This window comes from Adiantum capillus-veneris, chromosome 18, assembly GCF_014529385.1.
Source record: "Adiantum capillus-veneris isolate H3 chromosome 18, ASM1452938v2, whole genome shotgun sequence".
NCBI lineage: Eukaryota > Viridiplantae > Streptophyta > Polypodiopsida > Polypodiales > Pteridaceae > Adiantum > Adiantum capillus-veneris.
Genome location: NC_140948.1, coordinates 59,614,869 through 59,632,400, shown reverse-complemented (window position 1 = coordinate 59,632,400; position 17,532 = coordinate 59,614,869). Strand labels below are relative to the sequence as shown.

General features: G+C 47.7%; 1 protein-coding gene across 1 annotated transcript in view; it reads right to left on the bottom strand.

Moving 5' to 3' along the window:
- Positions 1-1,464: 1,464 nt before the first annotated feature.
- Positions 1,465-17,532, bottom strand: part of LOC147435734 (uncharacterized) — a 254,651-nt gene continuing 238,583 nt past the window's right edge. Inside the window, exons 21-22 of the mRNA XM_086488033.1 lie at positions 16,103-16,276; positions 1,465-1,709 (exon numbers count right to left, since the gene is read on the bottom strand). Coding sequence (XP_086344159.1) covers positions 1,482-1,709; positions 16,103-16,276 — 402 coding nt within the window. The 3' untranslated portion in view covers positions 1,465-1,481. The remainder of the gene's footprint in view (positions 1,710-16,102; positions 16,277-17,532) is intronic.

Below are 17,532 nucleotides of genomic sequence, written 5' to 3'. Positions count from 1 at the left end.
CTTGCTGCCATAGGTAGCACCAAGGGATAGTCTCAATTGTATGTTTATTATTCTTGTCGACAACACATTCTTGATTTCTTTCGAAGAATATACCCATAATATACATAGATCATTTAATTTGGATGAATGTGTCACACCTACATAAGGCTCAATATATACTTTTTGTACTTACTTTTACTTGCATTTGATATACTTGTATTGAAGGAAAGTAGACATTCTTGAAAATTCCCATATGCAAACTCTTTACTCTTGGTCCCTTTCACAACAAACCACATAGCAAGAAAATGCTCAAGGAAATATAAAACTGTACTTGTAGAATGGAATGCACCTTCAATTTATATTTGTTGGTAAATCTATCTTTAAGTGTATACATTATGGTTCGCCCCTGTACCAAAAATAATTCTCCCGTCATCTGTTATTAATACATCCACAGGGCACAATCTCTTTCTTTGTCTATAAGCTGCAGTTTCAATAATTGCAAGCAATATCATCTGTTTTGATCACATTGCCAAAAAGGAACCAAATTTCTTCTCACAAGAGTCTTGTAAATTGCACTTCATGTAAATTAGAAAGGGAAAATTGAACTTGAGTGATCACCACAGCTGTGAATAATGCATGTCTCATCAAGTCCCATAGAGAAACGATAATGAGCACGTCTCATTCTCAATCAGGTAAAATAAACTATTTTGAATCACCATTTTGCTTTCAAGAGATTATCACACCTCTAAATGAGCTTGTAAGCATAATAGATTTTAATTTAATATATGTTAACAAAAATTCTATGCAAGTAATGTTGAGGGTGAGGGTTTGAATCGATTCCTCCATATTCAACATTCACATTCAAGTAGATCATTTCACATGATTGTTTAAATAAAAGATCTATTAGACCTATTATTCAAGAGGGAAATGGCATAACCAATCTACCACACTCGGGTGATAGAAAGGTTATACCATTTTCCTCTTCTTATTAACACACTCACACACCCACAAACACACACTTGAGAAGAAGAGAATTTTAACGTCCTAGGAAGCTAGAGAGAGAGAGAGAGAGAGAGAGAGAGAGAGAGAGAGAGAGAGAGAGAGAGAGAGAGAGAGATGAAATGATATATTAACGTCTTCAAAAGGCCAAAATGACCTATAAGACCAAGCTGTTACAACATAGTGAATCTGATACCATGTCTGGAATAAAAAAGAACTGAAACTAAAAATACTACTACTACAAGCTGGGACTTTATGGATGTGCCAACTAATACAAAAGGTGCCCAGTACAATGGGAGAAGGGGTGGGGGGGGAGATATGGTAGAGAGAGAGAGAGAGAGAGAGAGAGAGAGAGAGAGAGAGAGAGAGAGGAGAATTTTAACATCGTAGGAAACTAGAGAAGAGAGAGAGAGAGAGAGAGAGAGAGAGAGAGAGAGAGAGAGAGAGAGAGAGGAGAATTTTAACATTGTAGGAAACTATCGAAGAGAGAGAGAGAGAGAGAGTTATCGAAGAGTTCTTCTTCTTTGAGACTTGTGCATAGGTTTTATTGCCTTGGAGACGGCTAAATGTCCATGACATAAGGGGCAATATTGACAATTAATTGCATGCATTGATTTGATGTAATGTTTACAAAGGCCACATAAACAAAATTCCTCGTCCATGATCAAAGAACCACTTGCAATGCACATATGATATTGAGTCTCACAGGTGGGACATTTTTTCTCTCTTACCTGAAAAGCACAATAAGCACTAAATAAAAAGCAGTGAAACAACATTCGTAAGACAAGAACCAAATAAGGTGAAGTCTTATGATGTCAATAAAATCCAAATCAAGAGATCAAAGGAAGAATAAAATAGTTAGCTTGTATGTTTTCAAAGCTATGGGATATAGTTCAAATAAAACTCCCCACGTAAATTAATCTACGGTTAGAAAACATGAAGGGGTAGGAAATGGTCTGCCAGTGACCATGCCCAGGAATCAATGTGACAAAGGCTGACAACCGGGGAGCCAGCTTGGGAGCATAGAATGCAAGAATGGTCAGTAGCAGACCCTTCCTGGACGTCAAGTGATGGGGCGGGGGTGGGGGTTGGGGAGGGGGGGGGGGGGCAAGATTCCATTTTGCATGCTGAGTTGTCAGCTCCCAAGGGATTTCACGGCTTTGTAGATTCTGAGTGCTGAGTTGGCAGCAGCATGAGCTATTTTGGATGCTGGTCTGCCGAGCAATGGTCAGTGTGCAGGCTGATGGTGTCCCCTGACATTCTATATGCTGAGATGACGGGCATTCAATGGACGCCCACCGAATTCTGCACAGGAAACTGCAGTAAACCAACTTGAAGAACTAAGAGAGAGACGACAAGACTCGGTGGAGTTCCGAGCCAAGATACACTGGCCCCAAAGTCTGGCGCCCCTTTCAGTATTTCTTTATTATTAGGGTTCGCAAAGTACAATTCCTGAGGATCCTACTCTCACCAAGACTTTGTGTCCAGATGCTTTTTGGGAGAGTGATCTGTGGGCACTTATAAAGAGTACAAGGGATGCCAAAAGAAGAGCCCCAAAATCAGTAGTCTTAAAAGCATTCAACTTCCCAAAGCATCTACACCCAAAAGATGGCGGGTGTCTGACTACTTGTGTTTTCAGGACCTTTGTAGTATGGATGACTTGTGGTGGTTTAAGCTTGGCTGCTCGTCTTTCCTTTGTAGCTATGGGTGAATACCATGGTTGACTTTGACCTTATTGAGATAAACTTTGTAGTTGGGCCTTTGGCACCCAAATAAAGCTTGCATCAATTCTTGGGGTATCCTTAGGTATCCAAATCATTCGTTTAGAAGATGCGGGCGACTATTTTGATGTGACCTTGGTCTGTGTCTTTTTTGATACCCACATTTGCTTGGGATGATTGACTTGAGTGATGTGTCTCGATGAGTCTGAACCTGCACTTGATGACAAAGGTAGCTCTGTCTTGCAGACTTGTATTCAAGGGAGCAGATCAACCACAGATGCACAGTTATTGCTGTCAATAGATTCTAAGGTTGTTAGTTCTAGCATGACAGTTGCAAGTAGAGATACCTCGTATCTTCCATGGAAGCAAATGTGATTTGTTGTACTCGATGCTCAACTGTAAAATACACCTGGTTTTCTACCCAATGAATAAACGCCTTGTATCTACGTTGCCATGGCATACCCAATATTAGCCGATTATCAGGGTGATTTGGAGGTAGTACAAAGAAGTTATGGAGACATGGTAATCCTTTGATGTGCAGCATGAGCTCCACATAACCTGGGGCAATACTGATAGTTCCATTGAATCTTCCTAGCATTATTTAGATGCAAAAACCACATAGAGAGAATTGATCATGACACAGAGGATTTCGGCTTTGACCAAGAGATTGGAATGGACCACCTTCCTAGGGAGAGTGAGTTTGGGCGGGCAAAACGAACGCATTAGACCGATGTGTCTATGACCATTTAGTAGAAACCCTAACCCTAAAACCCGTCACATATTCTAAAATCAAAGCAATTGTCCTCGATTGCAGAATACAAGAAAACGTTCATACCTCTAACATTCATGCAACTTAAAATCTCACAATTGATCATTTAGTCATGCATTCTTGTGTCGTGATGGCTATGCACACATAAAAGCTAGCTATAGACACCTGCGTGCGTCTGAAAATCGATCTTATGGCCAGTTTCTTAGCCAATGTCTATAAAAGGTCATTGGATCTTACTTGGATGTCGATCACGCAACCAAGACCTTAGCCAATGCCTGTAAAAGGTCATTGGATCCCGCTTGTGGTGCGTGCACACACCCAAGATCATAGTTCTTAGTCATAATAATAATCTTTATTAATCATAAATTCGTACAAGAGAATTCTTAATTCACCACCAATCTTTTCGTATTCTTCGTCTGTCGTGGCTCCTTGAGTAGCTTGATTATCAAAGTTCAACACCAAATCTTTGTTCTTGTGCTTCAATTGGATGGTTCGTTCTCTTGCATCAAAGTGGGCATGATACTTGTAAAACCAAGGCATGCCCAATAGAACATCACATCCTCCCAGATCCATAATGTAGAAGTCACCTTGATCTGTAAATGTCTTAACTTGTAGTTGAAGTGATCCGATCAATGGTGTCTATGACGAGTAGGTTCCATTAGCCGTTTGTGCTGAATCTGTGTCCCCTTGGCGTATTTCTCAATACCTAATCTTGCAGCTAATTCTGGGGATATAAAATTTTACATGGGGCCTGAGTCGAAGAGGATAAGGGCATCTTGATCTTTAACATGGTTCATCGGATGCATCGACGATGGAACACCTATCAAATTAGAAGTCAATCCAGCAGAAGGTTGGGATTTCTTGTTTTCAATGCTTTCATACGTGGATGATCTTTTGTGGCCATGAAGGCCACATTTGCAACACCTTCTTTCTGATCGGTACTGTCCTATCTCTTCAGGAGTCAGCTGTCAAGTAGATGAGTTGGCAACTGTACTAGTTCGTGGTTGTGGGTTATCTTGGGTGGAGACTTGAGGATTTGCGTTTCTCTTCTAGGAAGGGGCGGTAATGTCAGTGAATACTAATTTTTTTTTTCGAGAAAAAGATCCTTCTATTAGTTACTGAAACTGCCCATAGGGCTACAATCACCTCTTCAAGAGAGGGCTACAACAACCATGGTGGGAGACTCTTCCAATGAAAAAACCACCATATGTACAATGGGGCTAAATCAAGAAATGGGGGGAGGGAAAAGCCACATAGGTGGTCGGTAGTGCCATCGGAGTACACCCTGGACCATGGTGTAGAAAGGCCCAGTACTCCAGAGTTGTAGAAAAGCCTCTCTGTGCTCCCGCATGCGGCGGAGCTGTCCTGTAGTCCCTCGAACTGTCCTCTGAGAGTGTGGATCAGCTCTAGCCAGAAGTCACGAACAGTCTCTGTTGGTGGCACGGGGAGAGCCTCAAAGATGCGGAAGCAGCGGGCTCGCCAGATGAACCAGAGTGCCAGACTGATGAGCTCCCAACACTCCTCTCTATCACTGCACCACTCCTGTGGAGTAAGCTCTGTAGCAGGCTGAAGTGTAGGTCGCCCCTCCTGCATCACTATCATCCTGCTGGTGGAAGATAGCTCAAACTGAAGTGCCGGAGAGGGTGGACCAAGCCGCTGCTCCCCAAGTGTACTGTCGAGCCGTGGAGAGAGCAAGCATGAGCCGAAGAATTCGTAGCCACACCTGCTGGGCCGAGGGACAGTCCCAAAGACAGTGACACTGACTCTCCACAAGGTGGTCACAAGCTGCACATGCGATCGAGAGACCACTATGCACTAGCCAGCTCCCGACTGCTGTAGCTCTGTGTGCGACCAGCCACTGAAACAAGGTGACTCGCCTCGGCTGTCTGGAGTCCCACAACCTCTCCCAAAAAACTGCCAAGAACTCAGCTGTGAGCCCCTCCTCCTGCCAATGAGGTGCTGCAGCGGGGCGGGCCTCTTTGTGTGCTGCTAGTGTATGACGTCCCAGTCGAACAGTGTACTGAAAGAACGGGACTCCTGGGTGGCTTGCAGAAGAGAAGGGATCCCTCCATAGCCACTCACCAGGATCCCACTGTACTCGTGCCAGTGGACAACACTCCCAAGCCCACAACCTCCAGTGTCCAGTCTCAAGAGCTGCTGGGTCAGGGTCTATGACAACGTTCCTCCCACAGATGCCCACTACTCGGATTCTCTGAAAACAGCACTCTGCTACCTGCGGGGCCTCTATTGCAACTCGCTGAAGGTGTCCCCCACCCCAAAGCTCGAAGAAAAGAGCTGGGACAGTCTCTGAGCAGGCCCTGACTGAGATGAGAATCTCCAATCGTGTGAAGGCTCCCATCCACCGGGGTGCTACTGAGTTGAGGGGCGTGAGCCACTCAACTGGAACTGACTTTGTGATGTCCTGGCACATGCTCTACACTCCTCTCATGCCCTGTAACTGAAGGCCCTGGACCTCTCCGACAAACCTGTGAACTCTAGCCAGTCACCTAAAGAGCGCCCTGGACTTGCTGCCATGGGACCCCAGGAAACATGAGGCCGACTACCAACCAAGTGACCTCTCTGAGTGCTAACCATGGGGTTCCAGACGAGGGGCTGCTGTAGGCGCTCCTCCGTGCACGTAGGCTGTCTCTGCTCCAGGCCACGCCGCAAGTGCTCCCAAGATCGAAGCAGACTCACAGCGAAGCGATCCCCAGTCTCCTGCTCAGACCAACTCTGCGCATCTCTGTAAAGATCCATCTGGTCGAAGGCTGCCAAGGGCCTCCTGCCTGAGGCACCCTAGCACGTAGCCGCTGTAGCAAGAGCTCTCCTTCCAGGGCTCCTCACCTGGAAGAAGTCCTCTGACGATGAACTTCCCAAGAAGGGCTCTGCTGTGCTGTGCTTGAAGAACTCTCCTTCCAGGGCTCCTCACCTGGAAGACCAACTCTGCGCATCTCTCTAAAGATCCATCTGGTCGAAGGCTGCCAAGGGCCTCCTACCTAAGGCACCCTAGCACGTAGCCGCTGTAGCAAGAACTCTCCTTCCAAGGCTCCTCACCTGGAAGAAGTCCTCTGACGATGAACTTCCCAAGAAGGGCTCTGTTCTGCTGTGTTGGATCAATGATCCCAAGCCCTCCCTGTGAACAAGGAAGAGTGATGACCTGCCAAGCCAACTTGGCTCAGGCTATCTAAGTGTCACGTCCTGACCAAAGGAAGTTCCTGATCAGCCTCTCTACCTGGCTGATACAAGAACTCGAGAAGATCTAGCAGGAAGTGATGTACCACATAGTCGCCAACAACACCTGGTGTTGGGTATGCAGGCCCAGATTCTATAATGTCTACGCCAGTGAGAACAAGTCTCAAGGCATGCAAGTCACTTATAGTTTGCATGGCACGTTTTTTACTTTATAAGGCTTTACAATCAATCAAATGAATAGAGTTATTTTTTTGCTGCTTCTGTGTGTCGTCTTCTGCTCTCGCTCTCTCTCTTTCTCTCGTTTTCTGCTGCTCATCTTCCTCGCCACTCATTGCCTCAGGCTACTTGCCTCAGGCTACACCCACCATAGCTAGCCTCGATCCTCAACAACTAGTATCAGAGCGCGTGGTTCTCTCGCGAGGTGGGCATAGCTTGGCCAGTGGTGTCAAGCCACATAGTGGCACTGCAGGCGGCAATTCCTAGGTTGGTTGGCAAACCTGCTCAGAGCCTTCACAAGGTGCTGCTCCAGGAGGCACACAGAGCGACAAGCTCTTAGGCGGGTAGGAAGACAAGCAAGCAAAAGGATTTTGAATAGCAGGCGGAGGCACGAAGCTTTGCGAATAGCATCTCAAGGCGTTGTTGCTTCATAGCCAAGTTGGCTAGGGCACTGCAGAAGGCACTCAAGTCGGCTCACAGCAGGCCGGATGCGATCTTGAGAAGATTGCATGCCCAATAGAGCCCAGGTGGGCCACCAAGCGAGGAGCTTGGCTCGTTGGTGGAGCTTGGCTCGACTCAACAGCACGAGAATTCAGCTAGCTCCACAAGGCGGCACCACAGACCCAAGCAATGCTGTCTGCGCAGTTTTTTTTTTTAACGCGTTGTACAGAGGTTGTCTTTTCACACTATAATAAATTGATTACCCAATTTAGACTTAGCCCCTAAGAAACCGGGTATTCACACCCTCGGGTCCCCTTCGATTTCATGCTCAGTGTTTATACGCATAACTAGATAAGCAAGGTGCAGATTCTGGTAGGCAAGCTACCTGCATATCAAACTGTAGCTTTTGGAGATCTTGCTAACAACCAAGAACTTATACAAAGCTTTTCAAAACGGCCAACAACGACATGCTTTCAAGGATTTGGTCGGGCCTAGCTATACTCGTCTTGTGCACATTTATCTTGGTACGTATGCAAATATTTATTATGTTCACAGATTATGACATGTTTGAACACATCGACAATTGCCAGAATGAAGAAGAATCTGCTTCGAAATTACACTACAAGTTTTCAAAACTATTTTTTATCACTTTTGGTATCATAGAGCTGTCCTCTTTTGTCTATGATCAAAACCATCATAAACTTTCTAGTCAAATCCTCTTTTTACTTTATTTGTTGTCAGTCATGCCATGTCAAAAGTTGTACGGGTTATAGACACTGCCACTTATGAGTGGTAAGACCTCCCAATTTATACCTTTTTGTTCTCAAGTCCCATTTTTGTCCCGCTTCTCATGAGGTTACTGGGTACACCTCAAACCCAAGGTTTGGAAGTGAACCAAAAACTCCATTTTTGGTAGCTAACTTTTTTTTTGACCTACACCCTATCTGTTCAAGAGGGGGTTACTGATCTAGCACCAGGTTATGGATACACCAGAAATCCTTTGGTTGTGAGAAAACCTAAAACTCACGCTTGACGAGTACACCAAAAACTCGAGGTTTCATGAGTTGCTTGTCCAGTTTGGGCTTGAGGGGGGGATTGTTGGGTATGCAAGCCCAGATTCTATAATGTCTACGCCAGTGAGAACAAGTCTCAAGGCATGCAAGTCACTTATAGTTTGCATGGCACGTTTTTTACTTTATAAGGCTTTACAATCAATCAAATGAATAGAGTTATTTTTTTGCTGCTTCTGTGTGTCGTCTCCTGCTCTCGCTCTCTCTCTTTCTCTCATTTTCCGCTGCTCATTTTCAACGCCATGGCTTGCCTTGGGCTACACCTACCATAGCTAGCTTCGATCCTCAACACCTGGTTGGCAACTACTACTCTGCCAGCCAAAGAAAGTCATGCTGAGCTCCAGTGTAACAGCTTTCTCCTGATAGACAGGAGAAGGGGAGCAATCTGTTGCTCGGGAGACAAGTCCAAACCAACCTGACAGCCCAAGTACCGAACTGCAGTCCCTGGGGGGATCCACCTGAAACCCTCTCCTGGCATCCAATCTGGCACAGGAGCACTACCAACCGAGAAAGCCACTGTCATTCTCCAGTTGATCAGTGCGCCCGATGCACAACAGAAGGTCTCTAGAGCTTGCTCACACCTGTGGAGGTTAGCCTCTTGGCCATCTAAGTACAAGGCTGAGTTGTTGGCAAACTCAGCGTCCAGTAGCTCATCTCCTTGAATAGGGAGTGCTAAGCCCCGTAGACCAACCTGCTGCGACACCAAAAACCTGCTCATCGCCTCCGCATAGAACAGAAAGAGGAAAGGGGCAAGAGGACAGCCCTGTCTGACCGAGCGTGTAAGAATGAAGCGATCACCTCTCCCTCCTGCCAAGAGTACCTGACTATGAGCCTGCCTGTACAAAGCTGACACCCCTCTGATCCAAGCAAGTGAGAAGCCCATCCTGCGTAGAGTGCCCTCTAGAAAGTCCCAGTCAACTCTGTTATATGCCTTCTCAAAATCGAGAAGAAGGATCACGAGGTCCTCACCACGGAGCCGTGCCAGGGCAGAGGCCTCCCAAAAGGTAAAGATGTTGTCAAGGATACTGCGTTCCTTGACAAAACCTGTCTGAGTCCCATGTATCAGACTCTCCCGAAGTGGCTGAATCCTCAAACTCAGAGCCTTGGCAAGAATTTTGTAGGCTGAGTTGAGAATGGTGATGGGGCGTCACTGTCGAATCTCATCCAAGGATCCACCCTCCTTGAAAATGAGGTAGATCAGGCCCTCACTCATCACTCCTGTGTGCAAAATGTACTGAAAAGCACTGCAGAGATCTGGGCCAAGTAGGTCCCAGTACTCCAAGAAAAAACTGGGAGTCAGCCCATCCTCACCTGGACAACTACCACGGGGGAGGGCCCTAAGAGCCGTGTGCAGCTCCTTAAGCTGAAGTGGCAGCTCAAGCCTCTGACGCATCTCCTCAGTCACAAGACAAGGCATCTGTGCCCAAACCTGCTCCCTGCATGCATCCTGACGCACTGACTGGGACTCTGCAGACAGTAACTCATGGTAAAAGTCAGTAGCAACTGCACGCATATCCTCGGGCTCAGAAGCAACTGACCCATCGGGCCTCCTCAACTGACTGACCTTGGCATGCGAATGCCGAGGTCCCACTGCCTCAAAGAAAGCACCAGTTACTCTATCGCCCACTTGGGTCCACTGAGATGCCTGTCGGTGGAAAGCAAACTCATGTCGCCTCTCCTCTGTGCTAGCAAGCTCCTGTCGAGCCTCTGTAACTGCTCCTCCAACCAGGGACTGTCTGGATGCTGCTCCTGCATCCTCTGTAATGAAGCAATGCCACGTCTGAGACGCTACTCCTCCTCTCTCGCTGCAGCCCCCGGCGAGCCCAAGACTCCTGGAGAAAAAGAAGACTAATCTGTGCTAGGCCTGCAGCCACTCTGTCAGCAGGAGAGTCCTGCCTGTCCAAGCCCTCTGTCCAGAGAGCCTCTACCCTCTCTCTTAGTGCAGAGTCCAACAAGACCCTCTCTGGGATGTGAAGCATCGTGCTCCCACTGCTCTGCCTGTCTGCTATTGTGAGGATCACTGGTGCATGGTCCGAGAAGGAGGTCCCTGCCAGGATGCCCACTGTCCCTCCCAAGTCACTGAAGTGGTCACTAGTGTAGAAGCGATCTATCCGCGGTAGATTCACTCCTCCCACTTTGCGGTCAGATCGAGAGAAGGCCAGGCTGTCTGGGGGCCTCACAAAACCAGAGTGCTGTCAAGCATCCGAGACCCTCAAAGTCAAACAAAGCCTCTCCCAAGCTGCCAACTCAACTCCATGCACAGTAGCATGGCTACCACCAATCCTGTCAGAAGGGTCCTCCAACATGTTGAAGCCCCCCCTATGCATCAATGCTCGGCCTGGCAGAGACTCAGCTATCTGTGACCAAAACGCTGAACAAGCACTCGCCACATTGGGCGCATAGATGTTCAAGAAACCCACTAGGCCACTCTGAACCTGCATAGTAATCCACTGAGCCCTGCCTGGCACAATGATCCCTCTGCCCACTATGGCCTGCTGCAAAGAGTCCGCAATAGTCATACATACCCCACCCTGGATGCCTCCAGGTCCAAAAGCAGCTAACCAAAAAGTATCATATCGTCCACGCAAGAGCTGACCATAACGTCTGAGGCGGCTCTCACACAGATGGTGCTCTTGAAGCATAAGGAGATCAATCTCTCCTCCCACAAGACAACGCTGAAGCTCTTGACGCAGTCGGCCCCGCTGGCGCTGAAACTGGGGCCCACCTAGTCCCTGCACGTTCCATGAGACGATCCTCATGGAGAGCGAGAGAGAACAGATGCTGCCGTAGTAGCTAGACGGGCTATCTTCGAGGCTAGCTTGGATGGGGAGTAATCCGCATCCAAGCATCCTCTAGATAGACGTGACCGCAACGAGTGATTGGCCCAAGCCCAAGCAGAGCGATCCGTACGTAAAGCAACCTCTTCTGTCCAGGAGTCCTCATGAATGTATACATAGCATGGCAAGCACTGTGTATCGACAAAGAAGTAAACCACAATGTGTCTACATCCTGCTGAGTCTGGAGGTGTCACCGCAAACTTGGCCAATGGCCACAAAGTCTGGAGCAAATCTGTAACTCCTAGTTCCCCCATGTGGTGAGAGAACTCTAGTACCTGTGTGTGCAACCATCCCAACACTGAGTCGAGAGTCCACTCTGTCTGGTCTTTGCCGCAGAGGGGGAAGGAGAAGCCAACTGCTGAGTCCAAGGCCTCTGTTCCCCTAGCGGCAAGGAACAAAACATGGATCCTGAAGCAGGCTGCCTCATGGTCTGCTGAGGGGTCGCCGAGAAAACGAGTAAAGCCGTAGTCGAAGAAGTCCCATCGGCGCCGGATGTCAATGCTCGTCACACCACGAGGGATAGCTACAAGGGAAGATGTCTGTACCTGTAGAGGGGGCCGTAGGAAAGGCTGTCCCTCTCTCGCTAAGCGACTCGTGGCAAAGGCGCTACCAAGAGATCTCCTAGCCGCAGGAGAAGGCCCTGTCCCCTGGGTCGAATGTGGAACTTAAGTAGGAGGGGGGGGAGAGGGAGATGGGGGGAGCGGTGGAGAAGAGGGGCGGGAAGGAGCGACAGAGGTAGAAGGGCGGGGGGAAGAGGCGGCGGGAGCAGGAGGCGGGGGGAAGGATGAGGAAGATGGAGGGAACTCTGGGGGGGGGAGGGGCTGTCGAGGGTGAAGCTGGGGAAGGGGTTGGGACAGGGACCTCATCCTGCTCTAGAGGACCAAAGCGGTTCCCCGTGGGAGCCCATTGCTGCTGAGTAGGTGCCTGAGGACCACTCTGAGTGCCAGTATGACGCTGTGGCCCCTGGCGACGTCTACCACGGACCTGCTGCCATCCGTCCTCCACTGGAGACCCAGGCTCAGAGGGTGGCTCTGCCTGTGCGCTGTGTCTATGGCTGTGTTTGCTGGCTACCCTTGCAGGTTGGGGCTGAGGCTGAGGCTGTGGTGTAGGTCGAGGCCTCCTCCGTGGACAGGCCTTCGCTAGATGGCCCATTTGTCGACAAATGAAGCACTGGTTCGGGAGGCCCGAATACTCCACACTCTTTCTGAACCAACCTCCACTCACTCGAGGCAGAAGGATAACCTTCGGGAGCGTGTGAGTGTCTCTGACTAAAACGCGAACTGAGGGAATGCTAGCCGCCTTGGCAGCTACTGAGGCTGCTGTGCGAGGTGTCTCCAGGACAGTCCCAATAGCTGAGCCTATCCTGGACAGAAGTGGTAAGTACTCCCTCCGCAAACCCGGAAAGCAGACAGAGCTGGGGATGTCTGCCTCCTCTACTAGAACATCCGAAACAGGGTCGAAACCATGTCTCCACTGTCGAATGTGGGCACGTGCTGCTCGGATGGTCAATGGACTCATGGCGATGACCTTAGACGCCATCTTGGAAGTCTCAAACTCGATCTGGTAGTAACCGCGTCCGAGTATCTCTACGTCCAAGATCCTGCCCACCTCTGCAAGAAGGCGGGCCTGGAGAAGGTCACGCAGCTCTCCTCTGCTAGGTCGAGTGCCGAGAATCTTGCAGATGACCGAAGTCGCCTGCAATAGCTCTACCTCTGCGGCTAGGCTCGCTTGCTCTATCGGCGAAAGAGCAAGTCAAATGGTGGGCTCAGCGGGGTCGGGCGAGGGGGCTTCGGACGAGTCCCTCTGTGGCGGAGCTGGAGCCTCCATTTGTGTCTACTGTTGTGGCGGAAGAACTGACGGCGGGGAGAAACTGCAAAAAGGTGCGCCTATCACTGCCCAAGGAGGACAATGCGGCTCAATCCAATGTGCAGAAAAACCTCAGGGGAACAAGGAAAGCGGGGGGGGGGTGTGTGCGCGCGTGCGTGCAGGCGGAAGCTGCAGGCAGCACGAGCGGGAGTTGCAGGCAGCGGCGGGCGAGCAGGGGCAGGGGGGGCAGCGTGAGGGGATAGGGGGGGGGGCAGTAAGCGAGCGAGCAGGGCAGCGGGGTGGGCAGCAAACAGGTGAGCAGGGACAGCGGGGAGGGGCAGCAAACAGGTGAGCAGGGACAGCGGGGAGGGGCAGCAGGGGTGGGAGGCTGCGCGGGGGGGGGGGGGGGGGGGGGGGGGGGGCAGCGATGGCGTAGCAAGGGGGGGTGTCGAACAGCAACAGCGAGCGCGATCGCCTGCAAGAAATTCTCCTGAGATCTCTCTTGTTAAGTCGAGGAGTTCCATAACTTAGTGCTCTCAGTCCCTGTCAGTGAATACTAATTCTTTCTCATAATGTGATAACCCACTCTCACGTGTGACATAAGTTGTCGTATATTTGATACCACTTCTCCTACACAATATCGCGCAGTGGAAAGAGTAGGCACACAATGTACTTCTCAATCTGTTCCGCAAAGATAATGTCTCGAAAGGTGAAAATTGGCAGATAGGCATCCCAAAATCTTTGGTTGTTTTGTTGTTCTGCTAAATATACCAATTGTCGTACCACATACTTAGCACGTGTCTCGTCAGGGAGCCTCAGAGTGGATAGGCTCGGTGGATTTCCTCCTTCGACAGTGTCATCTCCCGGTGCTCTGTCCATGTCGATAGGATCGTGTACGCTTTGCAGAGGGCAAGGAAGTAAGTTGAGCTCTGATACCACTCTAATCACTTCCAGTGAGTGACCGAACAGAAACTCAGAGACAACTGCAAACTTCACACTCGGCGATACTTAAATACTTCAAAACAAGTTGAATAACTCTGAGAGAGACGACATGACTCGGCGGAGTTCTGAGCCAAGACGCACTGGCCCCAAAGACTAGTGCCCCTTTTGGTATTTCTTTATTATTAGGGTTTGCAAAGTACAACTCCCGAGGATCCGACTTTCTCCAAGACTCTGTGTCTAGATGCTCTCTAGGAGAGTGGCCTGTGGGTACTTATAAAGAGTACAAGGAATGCCAAAAGCAGAGCCCCAAAATTAGTAGTCCTAAAAGCATCCAACTACCAAAAGCATTTGCACTCAAAATTTTACGCAAAACTACCAGGAATCTGCCAACGAAATACGTGGAATTCCGTACGGCTGCCACATGGTACCTGTTAGTGCAAAACACGAAGAATCTGTACAGTGCTGCCACATGTCACTGTCAGCGCAAATCACGAGCGTTCGTACAGCCATCCACGTCAGCAGAATTTATGCAAGGCTTTTATTTGTTACAATCCTCCAGGAGAACTTAGGCCCCTTTGGCATAACTTAGTAAGTTGGTTTGTTCATCTTCTTCTAGGTTTTAGGCCTCTTTGCCGGTTCTTGCAAAACTAGTCAAGTTAGTCCAAGAACTGAAGGTCACTCATCACAGGTCCTAGCACTATTAAGATGCAGAACCACATAGAAAGAATTGATCATGACACAGAGGATTCCGGCTTTGACCAAGAGATTGGCATGGACCACCTTCCTAGGGAGAGTAAGTTTGGGCAGGTCAGATCAATGGAGCCTTTGGAAGGCTAGCATGGTTAGAGATACTTACTTCTAGGTAACTTCCCTTGGTTTTGATGGAGAAGGATGATTTGATTCCTCCCATATCTCTTAGAGTATGGCTCTGTAGGAGATCGGCATCCTATTTTGGTATAGACATAGGAGGCTTGATGAGATTAATGCACATGATTTTTGAGGTGCAACATAGGGGCTTTTTAGTACCATGGAGCTTATGAGCCACTATAGGCTCCCTCTTTACACAAGATATTTGAGATCGTTTTTCGTATTTAGCACTAGACTACATGATTTTGCTACATTGCTAGAGGTGGACACAGCTTCTAGAAGATTTGTGTAGGCAGGTATGTTTTTTGTGGTTTGATTGTTTTGTGTACTTTGCAAGTGTGGGGCTTTTTCTTTTGTGTGTGTTTGCATGTGCCTATGGTGTCTGTTTGTGCCTTGGTGTATGTCTGTTCTATGTATTTGCATGTGGGTGGGGTGTATGCTTGCCTCCTCTGTTTGTTTCTATTTGCATGCTGTTTTTCTGTTTTTCTGTTTTTCTCTTGTTTGGTGGGTGCCTCCAACGGCTGGTGTTAGCGTTTGGTGGGTGTGGTGCTGGAGGATTGGTGGGTGAGTTCTTAGCCTCTTCTTCAGCTTTGCCCTACTTCATGCGGATGATTTTTCAGGTTGAAGAAGATCATAGCCTTGTTGATTGCTGCGAGGGATGGCTAGAGGTAGTCTCTCTCCTGGAGTCTTTTTGACATAGAGTGGCTGTGTGGTTGTGTGATTGTGATGCCCCAACTGTTCGAGTCTGCCTTTTGGCCTTGAAGATCCAGAGTTTGATATGGGAGACTCTTTGGTGGAGTTTTCGGCTTCCTCTTTGCAAGTTCGGGTGGCCTATTTCTGCCACAGCTCTCTTTTACAGTCGTCCTTCACTCCCTTGTCTCCAGCTTTTGCATCATTGTTGGTTTTTCCCCTATGGTTTGGTCTTACTATTCTATCCTAGGGGTTTTTTCACTGCCATTTCTGGCTATTGTGATGCCTACGGGCTTCTATATTGCCTTCACGCTTTTTTGCTTATGTAATACAAAAGGGTGCAAGCCCTCCTTTTTTGGGGGGGAGAGAAACGAAACGAAAAATGAAATGTTATATTAATGTCATCTAAAGGCCATTTAACCTATGAGACCAGAGCGTTACATCATGGTGAATCTGATACAAGGTCTGGATAAAAATAAAGAAAAAAACTAACTAAACAGAAACACTACTAGAGAGAGAGAGAGAGAGAGAGAGAGAGAGAGAGAGAGAGAGAGAGAGAGAGAGAGAGTGTACTGGAAAGGACGATTTGCACTCCTTGCATATGAACTCGCAACTGCTAACTAAATTGGATTGACTATGATCATGAAATAGGAGATCAGCAAGCCTTGTTAATTTTGCTTTGCTGTCATTGGATAAGCTTTCACAATCCTCCAGCTTACTGATTGCACTTTTAGATTCTCCCATTCTCTGTAAAAAAATATTAAAGATCTGAAATTTGGAATTGACTTTATATGTACATACGCACACATACAAGCATACTTTTAAGAATATCAGCCAAGACAAGATTGCCATTCATGGAAATCGTCCAGTTGTTGACAATGAAATAAAAATTGTGGAATAGGGCCTCAAAGATGATTAAATTTCATCAAATTGTGCAACATCCAAAGAATTTAAAGAGCCAAGTATCTCATTTATTAGGCAAGCAATAGGATATAATGGCTTGCAATACAATGACCTCACGAGGTCAATACCCAGAATTGAAAGGAGGCAAAAGACCTCATATATTTTTAGTGATAGTATATAAGAACATGTCACAGATTGTCAGGGCTGACAAGAAGCATAACGTTTGGTAGCGTCTCAACCAGGAAAATCATAAACAGGGCCTCCTTAAAGAGGCATGCTGTTGCATGCCTCTTTAAGAACACCATGAGTTTTTGTGTCCCTGATTTACAATTCTTGTAAAACAGGAAACTGAATCAACATGAGTCTTAAGCAGGAGCTGCGGCAAGAAATTCATTTAACGGGTCACTAGAATCAAGACCCTTACTTATTTGGTCTGCTTCTTAATGTTTCCTGGAATGTAAAGCAAAGAGATGAAAAAACTGCTTGCTTGGGGATAGGTTGGAAATATGTCCCTGCTCTTCTTTTCTTTGGACAAAGACTAGATGCCTTGTTGCAAATCTTCTATAGCTCAGAAATATGGTGTATGTAGAGGTACTGCTTTTTGTCTAGGTGAAATTGAGCAGGTCATTTGGGATATATAGCAATACAATGAGGTTGCAACCCACTTGGATATTGGCTGTTTGGGCTACTTTGAGCACATGGGACTCGCTTGTTATGGGGCCTTGGTCTTTGTAGTTTCAAAAGACTTCAGTATCGCTTATGGTAATTGTAACATCTCTCCTCTTTCTTAAGTATCATGGTAGTTCATTGAAAAGAGAAACGTACTTGATGGAGCCTCAGGTTGAGGTTAGCTAGATCAGAGAGTCAAGATTATGGATTTGGAAGGACAAACAATCTGTCAGCTGTAGGAGCCAGGCAAGTGGTTTTGGTGTTCATAAGGCCTAGGATCGTAAGTGTCCTAGTGTTTGGCCTGAATTGGTCATACGTTTCTTACTTCAATTATACACTCGGTCTACCCTGTTATGTGCCCAGGGCTAGTCATGTCAGCTTGCCCGATATGTTTTTCTTGCAACCTTACATGCATTCAGGAGATCCATAAG